The 17112-nt window shown below is 41.9% G+C and overlaps 1 protein-coding gene across 3 annotated transcripts; it reads left to right on the top strand.

Moving 5' to 3' along the window:
- The first annotated feature begins 26 nt into the window (after window positions 1-26).
- On the top strand, window positions 27-16793 carry CFAP210 (cilia and flagella associated protein 210). Of its 3 annotated transcripts, none has more exons than XM_032771082.2 (9): window positions 27-148; window positions 1703-1929; window positions 3304-3477; window positions 3582-3775; window positions 6705-6861; window positions 11150-11289; window positions 12249-12441; window positions 15125-15289; window positions 16413-16793. In XM_032771082.2, the coding sequence occupies exons 1-9, from the start codon at window positions 82-84 to the stop codon at window positions 16773-16775; spliced, it is 1680 nt and encodes a 559-aa protein (XP_032626973.1). In that variant the 5' UTR covers window positions 27-81; the 3' UTR covers window positions 16776-16793. The 3 variants fall into 3 exon arrangements, with proteins under 3 accessions (XP_032626973.1, XP_032626974.1, XP_032626975.1); XM_032771083.2 differs by having other exon boundaries at window positions 1706-1929; XM_032771084.2 differs by lacking the exon at window positions 3304-3477.
- The last annotated feature ends 319 nt before the right edge of the window (window positions 16794-17112 follow it).

Here is a 17112-nt window from a genome sequence, read left to right on the forward strand (position 1 = left end):
CTTTCGGTCGCCTAGTAACCGCCGTACACAGGCCCCCGCGCGAGCCTGGCGCCGCTGGGGCTGCCCCGGGTGCAGAGGGTTATGGAGGCGGCCGCCAGGCCCGCGGCGCTCAATGGGCGGCGCAAAGGCCGGAGACTGGATCCCACGCGTGAGTGACGCGAGGCTGCCGCAGCCACGCGGAGAGACGGGGGCGGTGCCGGGCCGTGGTGCTAAGAGCGGGATGGGGGCGAGGCCGTGGGGTGTCGTGCCCGGCCCCATGGGGCCCACCCCCCGCCTGCGAACCTGTGCCACGGGCCAGGGTGGGCCGGTATGCGGCAAAGACCCCACCGGAGAGACGGAGACAGCCCCTGGCTAATGCACCACACACCCCCGCCCGGGGTTCCTGGCCTGTAGCCGCGGCCGCACGCTGAGGTTTCCTGGGTAGCCAAGGGAGTAAAGCAGTTACGTGGGGGTGAAGAACTGGGGTGGCCATGGAAATGAAGGACAGATGAGGTGAATGGTGCCTACATGTGTGACGTGGTGGTGCCCAGACAGATGGGGGATGTGGTGCCCAAAGGTGGAGCTGACATGTCCGGCACAAGGAAGACAGCACGCTTACCTGCAGAGCAGGTGATGCCAAGACACAAGGGCTGCACTACCTGTTCCTGGAACCAACAGGTTAGATGCCGGGCCTAAAGAGGTGTAGGATGTGTGGTGCAGTGCAGTGAAAAAGAGAATATAATCCTCTTTCTCCATTCTCACTCCGGATGAGCCCCTGGGCTCATGGTCTGGCATCACAGAAGAGTGGAGGAAAAATACAGTACGACTCCCTTTGTCCATTCCCTTGCTGGGTTACCCTTTCAGAAAACTGGCAACAGAGACTAAACAAAGAACAAACAGACATAAAATATCACTGTCAGAGAAAGCAGGATCTCACATAGTAAAAACCTTCCATCTTAAATCCCCTCATAACTTTGGTTCCTTGCAGACACGCAAGTAGATTTCTAGGGCCTGTTTCTCCTCTCAGAAGGGTATAGATAGGAGTAACTCAACTGAAATTAATGGAGGTACAGGTACATGAAACTATTGTAGGAGTAGAATCAGGTCACTTATATAAAGATGCAGCCTGTGATAGACAATCGTGGCTACATACAGTATTCTACTATTGACACTTGGTTTGTGCAAATCCCCTTGTTTAGAGGTGGAAGACCAGGCCCAATACACCAGACAAAGGGCAATTAGCAGAGAAGCAATTTTATCTAAAAGTAGGTTTTAATTTTAAACATTGTCAGAACAGGAAAAAGTTGTCCCCTTTTTTAGATTTGTCATGCAGTACTCTTAGAAACCAGATGGGCAAAGTTTTCTAAGAGAATTTAACTTTACTCAAATATCTGTTTTTTTTAAAGCAGTAATGACCAACATGAAGGACATTTCCTGAAAATTAATGACTGGCAGGAGGAGTTGAGGGCCTGAAAAGTACAGGAAAGCAAGACACATTGTTCTGTCAAGTAACATGAGGCTCTGGATCTGAGGGTTAGTTCTGACTGTGCTCCTGCTCCTGGATACCAGAATTACATTACATTGTAGAATCAAACTAATATGATGCTTTACTGTCAGTGCGGGTTAGGAGTCCAAATCTTGGTGTGGGTTTGAACCCAGGATTTTCTGGCTGGAAGTGCTACAAACTGAGTGAACTCATTCTTTTGTTCTTTCTTTCACATAGCAGCAAATAGTTCGGAAGAATATAATGTTCCAGAGGGTATTTTTCTTCCAAATGGAGTAGATCTTCGCCAGGTTACTGTTCTGCCAAAGGCAGAATGGATAAGGATTCGAGACAGTGTTGACAGTGCTGCTAGAGAAGCAGCACGGATTCATGCAGAGAGGAAAGAACGGAAAGATATGCACTTACGTTCCAAAGCAGTTGTGAAAAACTGGCCCAACACCATTGCAGTAAGTGAAATGCACATTTGGAAATTGGAAGGTTACTTTTCATATACATTAGATTAGATTGATCACCTCCCCCTCCAGCAGTGTAGACCAGGCCTTAGAGTGAACTATTCCCTTCTCCATGTACAGACACATACACACCTCCTAACAAGATTTTCACTATAACCAGAGTCTACTTTTTGGTGGCCCTGCTTACTAATTCTGTCTCCTGCTTAGGAACACCATAGCTTCTTCCCCCTTCACTCCAGAGATGTATCAGGAAATTCCAGCAACTAAAGAGAGAGGGCAGCAGCGTTGCATGCAGAAGCAGCAGCAGAAGCAGCACATTAGATCTGCCCATATCATGTCATGGTTAAGTTTAAAACAGGATCATAGAGAGAAGGAGCGAGTAAGAGGTGTGAAGGGAAGATCTCCATCTTCCCTGCTGACTGCCAGTAGAGCCACTTGGCCACCAGGCTTCCAGTCTTTCCCTTCTCCCTACAGGATTATTGTTCAAAATGTTTCAATAGCAAATCTAGAGCTTCCAAATTACACATCTTAGTTATTGCAGCTCAGGTAATTACATTCTGCCTACCTAAATTTACCCTATAATTTCAATTAACTATATTATTATATACTGTTGTCTGTATTGCAGAAGTATCCAAATGTGGATCTGAGAAACAACCATGTCTGCTCCCACAGCACACAGTCTAATAAAACACACAACAGAAAAGGCTGGGGGAGAGGGAGAAGACATATAACAAAATTTTGTTGTTGTACTGGCCCCCTGTCTCAACTATTGTGCTGCCTACCCCTAACTAGTTGGCAGTCCTGTAAGCATTGTGGTAGAAGTGAATTGTGGTGAGGGATTTGAAGGCAGTTCAGTTTAGAAAGTGTGTTCCAAGTGCAAGAGGTGGCATGGAAAAAAGCACAAAGCCTGTTGTGGGAGAAGCAGACAAATGTTTTGTCAAGGCTGTCATAATTAATGGAGCAGAAATCCTTGCTCATTCTGTTCTTTACTTCCTGTCCTAAACTACCACGTAGTACAGTGCTGTTAAACAGCTGCTGCCTGTTATCTCAGAGATGGCTGCACATCAGTGATGATTGAAGTGATCCTTTATCCAGTGGTGTGAAGCTTATTATAACTACTCAAAACACTTTGGGATCCACATATGAAATATGCTTTCTAACAGCAAAGCATTTTTATCATACCTTTAACATTTCTAATAGATATTTAAAACACAGGACAGCAGCACAAAAAGTGTTTGATAGTTCACTTCAGATACAACTAGGTATAATCAACTTCTTGCTGATTTGGTCTTTTGAAGAAGTTGTAGATTTTTGAGCCAGTTCTTTTCAGTGTGCTCCGTAATGGAAATGAGTTTTATCTGCATTTAGGGCCAGGCACAGAGGAAACTTAAAGCCAGGAAATTGCGAGAAGAAAAGGAGGAAGAAGAAAAAAAACTGCTTGATTTGGAGGAAGCACAGTTTCAAGCAGCAAAGCGGAAGGAGGCCATAGAAGAGGCCAAAACTTATCAATATTATCAGAATGAGAGAGTGAAAGGGTTACATGTTTGTAGATGGTTTATTGTCTTTAATTCAAATTGTATTGTTTCTTTGCACATAATTGAATGTGTAATAAAATAAACATGAAATGTTCCAATTCTGTTTTGTAGAAAGCACTTTTACTTACTGAGGTCCTAAAGGAAAGAGATGCTCAGATTGAATTTAAAAAGACAAAGCCAGATATTTACAAAAAAAAGGAAGAAGAAATGGAACGTGAGCGTGAAAAAGCTATTCTGAAAGAGCAGGAAAAGGCATATGAACACTATATGAATCGACAGGCACTTTGCAGAGACCACCTGGAACAGTAAGTAAAATGGGACTGTTGCTGACTAATAAAGATTATTGAGTTAAACTGTTTCTTTTTCAACAAATATATTTAATCAAGTTGTTAAAAGAAACCTAGTGTTCATCTGCTAAACAAATGAGTTACCAGGAATATTTAACAGAAACAAAATGAGCTGTTGTTTTTTCAGTAGAGAGAGAAAGACCTATTAGATCATCCATTCCATCTTCTTGGCCTTGCAGAATTCTACTGACATTACAGTTTCTAATATTTTGTCCAGTCCAGTTTTAAAAGCCCCCCTGTTTCCTTTGGGAAGGAACTTATACTACATTCCTTGGGAGGCTATTCTACAATCAACAGATCTCATTCTCAGGTATATATCTCCATATATTATATTAATTTCCTATCTCACAGAGCTGGGAGAGACCTTGAAAGGTCATCGAGTCCAGCCCCCTGCCTTCACTAGCAGGACCAAGTGCTGATTTTGCCCCAGATCCCTAAATGGCCCCTTCAAGGACTGAATTCACAACCCTGGGTTTAGCAGGCCAATGCTCAAGCCACTGAGCTATCCCTCCCCAAATAGCATAAAAATTGCAACAAAATTGGGGACTCCATACTAATTCACTGAGCACATCTTCCATCCTGTGTACTTTAGTAAATGTTGCTAGAAGTATAATGTAATCTGGCCCAGCCCCACTCTTTGGAAGGATACTAGTCTTTTATGGAACCAATCACTGGATCTCATGTGCTCTAAGACCCCTGGATTTTGGTAGTGACTAGACATTAATTCTAGCTCTGGGTCTCAAGGTGCAGACCCAATGTCTAACAACTTTATTTGGCAGTGCCCCCACCCTTCCAAGGTCCCACTTGCTTATAGACACTTTCTCAGCTAACCCTTTCAGGGACAAAATGGCTGGCAAACAAGGAATGCAGGCTTAGAAAAGGAATTTCTTAACCAACAGTATTTTACTCTCAAACAGCACTAGAGAGTTACAGGTCTTTGGGAAACAACAAACGATCCTGAATGCACTCCCTTCAAGTTGGATTTTACCCTTCCTCGGAATCCTGGGTTTGGTCAGCCAGCACAGGTTGGGCAGTCTTTCCTGCTTTCTCTCTCCTTAGCCCAAGTTGGCTGATCCCTGGAAGACAATCAGAGTTGATGGCCCTGTATTGCTATGTGCCAGCTTCTCAGACTAACTAGGGATCATGCCCCTCCTACAAAATGGATGCTTTAATCATAATGGAGATTGTAAAACAGCACGAAGGTCACAGTCCAAAATGAAGCTTATAATACAAATTAGAGCCCCTGAAAATAAATGGCATTTACAAAACAAGGTGAAGTTCACAGACCTCTAGTCTGTCATAATAATTACTTAGCTTTCATTCAATAAATATAAAGTTAAGGATTTCATATTGAGTAAATGTACTTACTTTAAGTTTCAAAAGACAAAAGCCCACTCTCTTCCTTGTTAGTATCTATATTTAGGTTCCTCTTGAAAAGTTTCTAAAATTATGATAATGAGAGTTACTGGGCAGATCAATAATTTTCACTACCAGGGTTAGATAATTTATTGTATTATTTGATCATCTCAGTCTTTTTACATATATTTTCTAAAATTAGGTCTGTTAATCCTCCTCCTGAGGACAGAGTGGATAAATTGCATGTGACCTTTTTTGGTGATGTATTAGGGCTGTAAAAAAGTTTTTGTTTTTTTTTTTTTAAATTCAAAAATTCTGGCCACAGTTTGTTAAAGTTGCAGTGTTGTTGTGGTCAGTTCAACTATCTTAAAAATGTTAACAAAACAAAAACCAAAATAATAAAAAGCCTTATTTGAGTGGCATTGCAACCCTGTGTGCCAGGTCAAAATGCCACTCACTCAGATTTGGCTCTGCCATCATGACAGAGGAGCAGCTGGGCCAAATCTGAGTGAGTGGCATTTTGACCTGGCACACAGGGTTGCAATGGCACTCAAATTTGTGGCAACTACAAAAATTTGTGGTGTGTGTGTTAAAAGTTTCAGTTTCTGCAACAAAATCACAGCCCATAATTTTCTTACAGCCTTAGTGATCCATTGTGAATGGAGGAACTCAAGGAAGTGAGGGAATATAATAATTAAAACTAAATGTAATTGTCAAAAGACATACGTTTTGTGATGAAATATCTAGATGTATTAATTGTGGTTTTTGTTTAATTGGTAATTAACCACTTTCAGTAATGTGTACCAGATCTCTCAGTCATTCACGAGGATTAGCAAGGAATGTGCTGTGCTAGGCATGGATATCAGTATCTAGTGGGAACATTGCTGCAAATAATCCTGGAAAGGAATTATCAGTGGTTCTGTCTCTTTCTTGATGTCACCTGAAATCCTACTCTGAAGAGCTGCTACTAAGTTTAAATGTTGCAGTGCATGAATACATTATGAGGAAATCCTGCTCCATTCCTTGAATATAAAGGGTTTCTGGCAATGGCACTAATGTAATTCTGCTGCAGAGGAGTTGAAGAGGATTTGTGGGGCATGAAAGGGGTGTGCATCCGCTGCTTAACACAGAGCTTGGCTCTGCATCAACTCCGAGAATACCGTTGTTGTATATCTTCCTTTCCTTCCCGCAGTGGAGGGAGCACATTAGGGCTGTGATGGTTACTGCAGAAGCTGCCTTTGTGAAATTCTGCTGCTGCCATGTGAGTTGGGGTGGGGGGAAAGATTCCTTTCACAATTCCCAGAGTTACTAAGTTCTCATTCTGTACTTGGGCCAAGCACTGGCCTGAGGATTTGGGCCAATAACTTTAAAATGCATCACTTTGATTTTGAATTCTGACACTTTACCTGCCTTCAGTTCAGAGTATCAAATCTAATGATGTTTAACTCTTAGAAATGTGTAACCTTTGTCCATTACGTACTGTGTACATTTTCTTACCTCTTTAGTATGATTATTTTATTTTATGCTTTAGAATAAAGGAACATAAGCACCAGGCAGAATTAGACAAAATAGAGGCAAAAAAAGAAGGTGAAAAGATTCAAAGACTGACCAAGTTATATGAATTAGAAGTGCAGAGAGAAAATGAAAAGAAACTGGAGGAAAAACGTGAACATAGGAGGATGCATTGTGTAAGTAACAGAAAAGCAGAAAGCCCAACATTTTTCAACTGGGATGCTTAAAGTTAGGGACTTACATTCATATTTACATACGTAAATAAGTGGCCAGATTTTCAGAGTTCTAAGCTCACATCTAACAGCTCTCCTGACAACCGTGGAAGCTGCTAGGTGCTGTGCTCTTTTGGAAACCTGGCTCTTAGCGCTGATTTGCAGTTTGCCAAATGCATTGTGAGCAGGTGTCTTTCCTAGCCTGCTCTAAAACAAAGTCACACACTGCACAGAGTTGGCCTGGCGTTCATAATAAATACATTCATAAAATAAATGTCAGCTGTTGCCTCATCCCCAGACCTGGCTCCTCCTGGGAAGCTACTCAGTCAGTCTGTATTCTGAATCATTGTAAATCATCTCTCCAAAGAGCCTCTCCCATCACCTTTGTATCTGTGTAGGGTAAGGAGCCACTTGTCTCAGAGGAGCCCACTTAGCCTTTCTGAGCAGGATCAGTAGCACAGTGAGGCATTGAATCATCAATGTGCAAAATTACTAAAACCATATTGAGAATTAGCACCAACTGAACAGCTTCATAGTAATAGCTCTGATGGAATCATTAGCATATGCTGTAGGCAGAGCAGCGAGGAAAGTAGTGACAAGTGCGTTAGGAGAGGCAAAGGAATGACTCAGGAAAAGCTGGAGGTCTCTAGTGCATGATCTTCATTACTGGCAGCAGGCTGTCTAGGAGATTCATGTTTATAAAACTACTCATGGGGACTGCAGGCAATACATTTAATTATTGAAAAGCTGCACTCACCAGCAATTTTTCTCTCTCCTAGTAGTCAGGTTTGCTATTCTGCATTGGGGTTTTCCCTGCTTCTGCAGTGTAGAAAGTGATAGCAGGCCGGGCTTGCTTGGCTCCACTCACTTGTAAAACGTTTCCAAGTGAGATCTCTTCCACAGCTGAAACACAATGCAGGAGTGTCCTCTGGGGTCAGACCTGTGTTGTGACCCTATTCCCCACCCGGAGTGGCAATGCAGGATGGCTCCCCTCTGCTCCCAGAGAGAGAGGAGCATGGAGATCCATTTATTTTCCCCAGTCAGGAGAAGCAGAGACCTCCCTGCCCTTGGGAGAAGCAGGGTCCCCTTTCCATCTAGAAAAGTGGAAGTGGCAGCAGTCAATACTTGGCTTGGCAACCAGTGTGTATGGGCTTGGGGTTGGCCTGGTCTACAGCACTCTTCTTATCTTGTTACACAGAGTCCTTTGCTGAATGCAGCTGTCAGGTCCTCCAGAGCAGTGGATCTTGGAGTTAACACTCCATTGAGGTGCATGGGGAAGTTCACACCTCTCAGAACTGTTGTTCCAGGCTGTCTGCAGACTCAGGCAGATATCCCTGCATCAGTTATACTAGAGTCATGTTTGTGAGCTTTTCTTTGCAACCAGAGTAAACAGAGATTCTCACCTTATCACATGAATCCAGGACTTGAGGCCCTAAACATAGGTGGGTATGCCTTAATCTGGCCCTGATGTAGATTATTGATGATATAGGGAAAACATTCCCCTTCTAAATTATGTGCATTTACTGCATAAGAAAAGTCCAGATAAGCCAGTGCAGAGAAAGTTTCCCACACGGTTAGTTGGAATAGTGAAACTGACTACTAGGAGAAGAAAATCATTAGGCAAATGTCACAGTTCAGGACAACAGCACGTATATTTCCACTTTATGGTCCAGAAGGGCACCCACTGTCAGGTTTCTGGCTCCGCAGTTGTCATGTCTCTTGGGCAAGAGACACACATCTCACTCCCTCGTGACTGGGATATTTCCAGGCTGCACAGTTCACTGCCTACACTGTGTACTTTCCCAAGAAATCAGACTGCCTAAGCAGGTCTGTTTTGCTTTTCTCTCAGAGGCTATAAATAGCATAATTGTCCGCGGTGATAAGGTACCACCCACCTTTTACTGAGTACTACATTTATTTCTTCAGGTGAAAGCATTACAGAGAAAACATTAAAACAAAAGAACCTACACACATTAATAAGCTTATCAGAGATTACCCCAAGTGCAACAAGGGCTCTTTTATCGGGTCAGTCCTTCAAGCCCACATGGGATTATCAGTGGTTACAAATTCACAACACTGTAATGAATCTGTGAGTCATTCCTTTATACTGCCCAGGCCTTTGATCTGAGAATAGGTAATTCATAGACCATGGGTTTTTCTTCAGGTCATAGCTTCAAAAGGTTGGGTCTGGAGGTGGGAATTTTCATTCCTTTCTTTCATATATGTCCCATGAAACCCAATTAACTATTTATCCCAAACATTCCTTCTTGTTTGGCCTATTGTTAAATGAGACATTGGAAGCTCATGACACTTCCCAGGATTTATGTTTAATCATTCCCTCCCCCATCCACCTTACATACAATCCCCCAATAATACATAAACAGTTGCATTTTTAATGAAATGAACTCCTAAAATATTTAAACTTAATTCAGTAAGGTTTGTCCAGGATATTGCAGGAAATTGCCATATCTGTCACAGCAAGTATAAATATCTCCTTGCAGCTAGCTGAGCTTGTCATTCCAACGTTTCCCTGTGAGGACGCTCTGAAGGAGCCTTCAGTGTTGACACAGTATGTGGAGTCGCCTTTGTAATACCTACTGGTGGAGCCTCTGATGTCACTTCTGGCAGTTGCCTTTTAAAAAGATGTTGAAGGCATTGATAGTCCTGTCTCTGGCTAAGGGTACACTGCATCTTAATTCAACATTAATTATGTCGCCCAGGGATGTGAATTAGCCACGCCCCACAAGCAACATAATTTATGCCAATGTAAGTGCCGATCTAGCCCCAGTGCTCACTGGTGCTTGAGTAATGAAGCTGGAGGGAGAGCTCTCTCCTATCGGCTTAGAGTGGCTACATTAGAGAGCTTACAGCTGTGCCGCTGTATGCGCTTTAGTGTAGCCATAGCCTCTGTTGTTTAAGAAGGAACTGCCAGAGGTTGATGACTGCTGCTGGGGCCAGAGCTCCTGGAATTATAGTCCTGGCTGAAGGGGTTGCTGTGCTGTGTCTTGCTGACAAAAGAAATAGAGGCTTCTTTCCACAGTTAGCTGAAGCTCTGTTGAGTACATCTGGGATTATGCCAGGATGCCCTGAGAGAGAGAGAGGAGCTCCTGCTTAGCGGCTTCCCCTCCATATGTTCTGAAGACCAGAAATCTACCAGGCCTAAAAGGCAGAGTGATTTGGGATTTTCCCCCCAGGTGAGCAGAGCCTAGATTGTTCCCTTGACTAGCAGGTCTGGCGCTACTTCCTAGCTGCAAAAGCAGAGGGGGAAGAATCAATGTTGTAATGGCACACCTAGCTATGCAGGAGACTCATGCAACTCCTGACTGAACTGTAAGTGTTGTCAAGGATGCATTTCACACATTACAGGCCAAGTTCTGCCCTTAAATTCACACACACGCAACTCATTGACTTCAAAAGGTCACAGACATTAAAGGGCAGAATTTGAATGTACACTATACAGGAATTGTATCACACTGAAATACAGCCATCTTTGGGACAAAACATTGGCAGCTGTTTAAGCCCAATGTCTCACCTCAGTTTAAGACAAAGTGAAAAATATAATATTGTCCTGCTGAAACTGTAGGGAGACTGACCCAACATATGATGATGCACTGTAGGTCCAGTTTCATCATCCTCAGCATCATGCAAACTTCAGAAGGAAACTGTGAACCTGGGCAGTAAGGTGGGACAGGAAATAGAACTGACTTTCCCCTGTAAAGTTTAGACTCACATACTGATTTGTGGTCTACAGTTGGCAGAGGCCAGAAACATCAGAGCCCAAGGGGTAGTGCACCCTGAGTCCATCTCCCCTTCACACCTTTCCACGGGTGCTCACTGACAAGGAGCATGGAGGGCCTTTCCAGTGTAGCACCTTGAAGTCAAGGAACATGAATCAAGTGGTTCAGGCCCCGTTGCTGGGTCAGTGAGCACCATGTACTTGGATGGCATTGAGAATTCCTGTTGATGGCATGAATAGTGTGTGCATTAGAATATTGGTGCATTTTGCAGCAACTTGTGGTAATTTGACTCTCAGAATGTAAGTCAGTTCAGGGCTGGGCAAGAACAACAATCCTTTTCTAGAAGCTTCTCTCCTCCAGAACCTTGTTCTCCCCTGCTGCAGGTTTAGGGGCACCTCCATAATTTTACATAGTATGGTTTAAGTCTGTATCAGATTTTTTTTCTTCCTTTAAAAAGATTTAGCTACTTGTCTTAGTAAATATAATTTGACACTTTTTTTTTTTTTTTTTTAAAGGAGCATGTTGCTGACCAGGATATTCTTAAAGCTGTACAGGAACAAAAACAAGAAGAAGAGAATGCTAAAATTCGAGCTCATTTTAAAGCAAAACAAAATATGGCCAAACTGAGAAGAGAAAAAGAAGCTGAAATGAACAGGTGGGTCAAATGTTAGAGAATTAAATAAAGTATAGATTCAGAATTATGTCTTTGTCACATGATTATGATAACATTCTAAGCTCTTAAGTCCGCAAAAAAGATTGTACAGTATTACAGCATGGATCCCTGGACCAAAGTGCTTCAGGGTATTTGGAGGGTATGAAAGAGGAAAAGGTCTGAAAGGAGTTCCCCATTCACTGGCCCTTCGTAGTCACAGATAATGTGCAGTGAGCTGGGTACTCACCTTGATCTTACTAGTCTTCAAGGCTTGCGGACTTAGCAGGAAAGTGGTTCTTAACCAGGGGTACTCAGAGGTCTTCCAGGGGGTACATCAACTCATCTACATATTTGCCTAGTTTTACAACAGGCTACATAAAAGGCACTAGCAAAGTCAGTGCAAACTAAAATTTCATACAGGGAATGACTTGTTTATACTGCTGTATATACAATACACTGAAATAAAAGTACAATATTTATATTCCAATTGATTAATTTTATAATTATATGGTAAAATACAGCAGTAAGCAATTTTTCTGTAATAGTGTGCTGTGACACTTTGTATTTTTGTGTCTTTTTTTAAGCAAGTAGTTTTTAAGTGAGGTGAAACTTGGGGGTAGGGAAGACAAATCAGACTCTTGAAAGGGGTACAGTAATCTGGAAAGATTGAGAGCCACTACTGCAGGACATTGGGCCCCACATCCACGTGCTGGAGCTGGGGGCTTTTCGTCTGGTCTGCAAGGCTTTTACTCTCTTACCAGTTCCAAACTATCTCCGTCCTGATGGAAAATAGCATGATGATGTGGCTGTGATTTCCTTTCAGTGAAGCAAGGGAGAAAGGGGGGAAACTGCTTTCTTAATCAGATATTTAGATATAATTAGATTCTAGTGAGATAGTTGTAAGAAAACCAGGTTTATCTATTTAACATTGACATGTTGCATTAATTGCTGTTCTGCTATAGGTTAATGCAGGAGCGTAGGGATATTACTACTAACCATCTAGTTGCACAGATGAAACAGACATTTGAGAGGATAGATGAACGTGTTGCTAGAGATGTTGCAGAGAGAGAAGCTGAGTGGGAAAAAGAGCTCAAAGAGAGAGAAGAAAAAACCAAAGCTGAATTGAAATCAATTGCAGAACACAGAGCCACTGTGGTAAGATACTTAAAGAAAAAGCTTGTGTACAGTCATTGTTATAAATACAGTCATTCTTATAAATATTTTTGGGACAAGCAATAGTTTTTGCAATTCATTGTGGGAGATTCATAATGAACGTACTGTTCGATTATCAGAGGGTTAGCCGTGTTAGTCTGGATCTGTAAAAGCGGCAAAGAGTTCTGTGGCACTGTGGTAAACGTCTGTCTCAAATCTGGACTTAGCGTTCAAAATCTGAGTGTTTACTGTGAACCTCCCCCAAGCTTATACCCAGCTTGCATCTGATATCGCTGCCACCAACCAGGATATTTAGGGTCCCTGGTCACCTGAGTCCACCCCAAACCTTTCCTGGGGACCCCTCCAGACCCAGACCCCTGGTCTCCCTAGCTCATCCCCAGCTCCCCCCCCCTTTTCCTGGGTGAGCCTGGGCGATGCTATACTTAACTCCGTGAATGCAAATCAAGAGAGCTATTTACCTCCCTCGAGGCTGTGTATTCAAAACCTAGTCACAGCTAACACACCAGGAGGTTCACCCTCCCTTGCTCGTAGCAGAACTGAGAAAAACCTCACACAAGAGAACAGAGTTGATTCTTTCTCTCTTTCCCGTAGCCTGTTCCCGCCCTGGGGACAATAGGAAAGTCAACACAGAATGTAATGCTTCTCCCCCTCCCTGTCTTCCCGTGAGGGAGACAGATACCTGGTACAGAAATTTCTATCCCTTTGCTCACTAGGAAAAGAAACTCCCAAAGTTTTAAAAAAGAAACTTTATATAAAAAAAAAGAAAGAACTTACATATACTACACTCTGCATTTAAGAAATTCAATACAGGGAATATGCTTATAAGAAAATAGGAATAAACAGCCTGATTTAAAAAGATAGCCCAATTAAACCAGTCCAGCAAATCAACACCCATGTAATATACAAATCAAAGCACATCACAGCCGATTACTTTGTTTCCTTTGTACTCACACTTGAGTAGAATATTTGAAAGAAGATGGAGTTAGAAGAAAAGCTTGTTTACTCAACAGCCGGAGGAAACAAAAAAGACCCAGAACAAATACCAAAAACCTCCAGAGTTTCCCCCCCTTACTTTTGAAAAATCCGGTTTCCTGATTGGTCCTCTGGTCAGGTGTTTGGTTCCCTTTGTAAACCCTTTACAGTAAAAGAAAATTAACCCTTACCTTACCTATCTACTTGTGACAGGCACCTTATAGACTAACAAACGTATTGGAGCATGAGCTTAGTGGGTATTCACAGAACTCTTTGCTGCTTTTACTGTTCAGTGTTTATGTCTCACAATTAAAGTAAATAGCAAGTCTTTAGACAAAATGTTTAAGAACAGGCTGGTTGTGTGTCATAAACAACTAAAAGTGAAAGTATATCATTGAGAATTGATGCAAATATCTTAGTTTTAATATTATTTATTTCAACCAGAGTTTTTTGAGCTAGTACAACCAATATAATCACTTGGCACTTTTAGTGAGAAGGGCATACTGGCTAATAGCTGTAACCTAACTGCTTAGCTGATGCTCCTGCTCCCCTGAAAGCTCAGAGAATCAGTTGGGAATGAGGGCTGCTCTCTCTCAGGAGTTAGAGAGGCCTTGGTCTGCCTGGTGAAGGAGATGGCCTTCAGATTGCTGGCTTCCATCCTACTTAATGAGGTAAAATCATCTGGCCCCTCACATTGTTCCTGCTTTTTCCATTTGCAATCTCCTTCAAGCACACTCCTCCTAGAATCATCCATGTGCTTTTCTTCTGATCATTCCCCTGAACACCATCACTAGCACACCACTCAAGCAGTGTGAGGATTCAAGAGCTGTTCTTAGGGGACTAGCCTCTCAACCCTCAAGGGTGAGGACCTGAAGCACTGCTTATTCCAGGCAATTTGAGTACAGCCCACTAAAACTCATGGGCTTGACAAAGCTATGGCCTCTTACTGGGTGACGTGTTAATCACCAGGTTTAGTGAGCAAGTAAAGTATTAAAAATCCTTGGTCCTTGCTTCTTTAACTGCATTGTAAAGACCTCTCAACAGAGCATTAATGTGTAAGTGTATCACAGCTAAATACATAGTGCAGGGTTTGCAACATTTTTCATGCTGTTAACCACATTTCTGAACAGGTGAATAACCTCTCCTGTTCGCAACTGTGCAGCCAAAGTACCTCCTGCTTTGAATTTCATAACCTCTACAACAATTGCTAATGTGGAAAAGTAAAAGTAATGTTTTTTTAAACCAACTTTCAATGGGAATTAGTATCTGAAAACAGTAGGGTAGCCAGAACCATGTAACAAAATAGCTCTCTGGGACCACCAGTAAATGCTGTACGGGCCCATTTGAAAATTGCTGTTCTAGTGAAATGAGCATTTTCAGGCAACACTGGGGGATTTTCCAAGCAACCCTGGTTGGCTATTGATGGGTGACTGACATTACATGGTTAATCACCAATAAAATTAGGAAATACTGAGAAAAATTATGTAAAGCTTTGGAGTTGAGGGGAACCTCTCATATGTGTGTGGAATTACTAGATCTTGGAAATGTTTTACTGGTGTTTCACTGCTTCTTATTATGGGTCTTTGGTTTTTTAGTTTCTCTTGGCTGTAGAATGATAAAATATGCCTGAAAATATGGTTTTCAAATTTGTTGGCTAGCAAATTGAGTTAATTTTTGTTTTTATAAAATATAGATAAAAATGAAAGAGGAGAGAGAGAGAGAGGCAAGATTAGAGGGTAAAGAAAAGCTTCGTGAACTAATGGAAGCCGACCGTATCTATCTGGAAATGGAGAAAGACAAGAAACGAAGAAACCGCAACGAAAATATAAAAATGCAAAAGACTCAAATCCAGCAAATGGTAACTAGGGGGATGATCAGATTGTCAGACATTTTACAAAGCTATTTCAGTGTACATCTATGGTATAGGAGTCTTGCATGAGACCTATGTCTTTATATTATCGTAGTACTGTTCAAAACAAGAGAAACATGAGAATTATTTTTATCCCTTTAAACATAATGCTTGAGTTGTTCCTCAGGGACCAGCCTCTTCACAGCATAAGGGTGGGAATGTGAAGCAGAGCTTATATATGTGAGTGGGGAAATCGTTAGTTCACAGGATTGGCAGTAGGATATAGATCCTTTCATCTCCAGACACTTTATCTGACTTAAGCCCAGTGTGGACTGAAAGATGTCCCCGTCTGATGATGGCTGCTAGGTTGGATTATATAAAATAGCATTTGGTGTCTCAGTCCAGTTGTCAGTGGACATGTATCACAAAATCCCCTACCAATATTAGCTGTGTGCCAAATATGTGCCATCACAAGGCCCCATATTTTTGGGAGACTTCCCCAGCCTGCTGTGCTGCCCTGTCACCTTAACAGATTAACATTGAGGCTCAACCCTTCGTAGGCCCACAACGACTACTACCCTTGTCCAGTCCCCTCTCAGCTGCCGAAACCATCTGCCAGTGACAAGCACCCCATCTCTTGCTCAGATGCCAAGTCTAACCATATAAGTACGTTATGGGAGTACTATAGTCTGCCTAGGTTCCCCAAAATCAGACTTTGTACATGGATCCGCAAAATCTAGGATAGTTTACTATTGTGTGTGTTAATTGGCAACCATATGGGTAAGAATTAACTGAGAAATCAAGACTTGAATGAATGATGTTGATTGAGGTATCCTGTCAGCTGCAGATAATGGTCTCTCTGAATCAGTATTCAGGTGCATTGCTAGCACGTGGCTGCTGCTCATTTTGTACCTATTCTCTGGACAAACAAGAGAATGTCAGTTATTCATTTCTAACTAGAGTAAGACTGTGATTAACAAATAATTGTTTTTATCAGAAAGGCAGTTGCAGCCAATTATTAAACAAATGTCACATAAGGACTTCCTTGACTTTATGCTCTATTAAGCTATTCTACCACAAGTTAACCATGTGGAAATATATTTAAGCTTTATTATTCCCTTCCCCCAAACAGGCTGAAAAACGGGCAAAAGAACAGCATGAGAAACAAGCAGAACTGGACTATGAGGCCCAGAAAGAAGTTATTGCAATTTGCAAGGAGCAGGAATTTAAAGAGTATGCAAATCAAGTAATTGATTCAGAATCCAAGACAACTCGAAATATTTATCCTCTTCTCAAAGCAGCAAAGGAAGGGACAGGTGGCGGCCATGGACCAGTTTACAGAGAAAGAGGAGGAATAAGGCCTAGTTACCAAGCACGAGATGTCAATGGCACTCAACTACCTTCTTATAATTGTAACACTACTGAAGAAATAAAAGAGCTAAATATCAATGGTAACATCCAGCAAGCTAAGGGAAGACTAGGTTTTACATGGTAAAAATAATTCTTTGGAGTCTTTACAAAAAGAAGTCCAATAAATCTGTAAATGATCCATGTTGTATGAAACCCATGAAAGGAACTATAAAAGCCATAAGTACTCCATGGAAAGTTGATAGGGATCCAAATATATTTTCCTAAACATTAAAGTTGTATTTTACTAAAGTCACTATGTTAAAACAAATATACAGGCAGAACTGAATGATGTACTGTTTATAACCAGTGTAGAACCTTACTTTATATATAAGGTCATATGAAAAAAAACATAATATTTTGGTTTCATTTTTGTAAGTTTCAAGTTCAATCTTTTACAGCTACTCTTGAATACCCACTGTAAA

Source organism: Chelonoidis abingdonii, chromosome 10 (genome assembly GCF_003597395.2).
Source record: "Chelonoidis abingdonii isolate Lonesome George chromosome 10, CheloAbing_2.0, whole genome shotgun sequence".
Classification (NCBI taxonomy): domain Eukaryota; kingdom Metazoa; phylum Chordata; order Testudines; family Testudinidae; genus Chelonoidis; species Chelonoidis abingdonii.

Excerpts from the sequence above, each read along its gene's own strand:
- CFAP210 (XM_032771082.2), top strand. The coding sequence starts at position 82 with ATGGAGGCGGCCGCCAGGCCCGCGGCGCTCAATGGGCGGCGCAAAGGC. Across the intron at positions 1,930-3,303 it reads ACTGGCCCAACACCATTGCA|GGCCAGGCACAGAGGAAACT; the intron begins GTAAGTGAAATG and ends ATCTGCATTTAG. Across the intron at positions 15,290-16,412 it reads AGACTCAAATCCAGCAAATG|GCTGAAAAACGGGCAAAAGA; the intron begins GTAACTAGGGGG and ends TCCCCCAAACAG.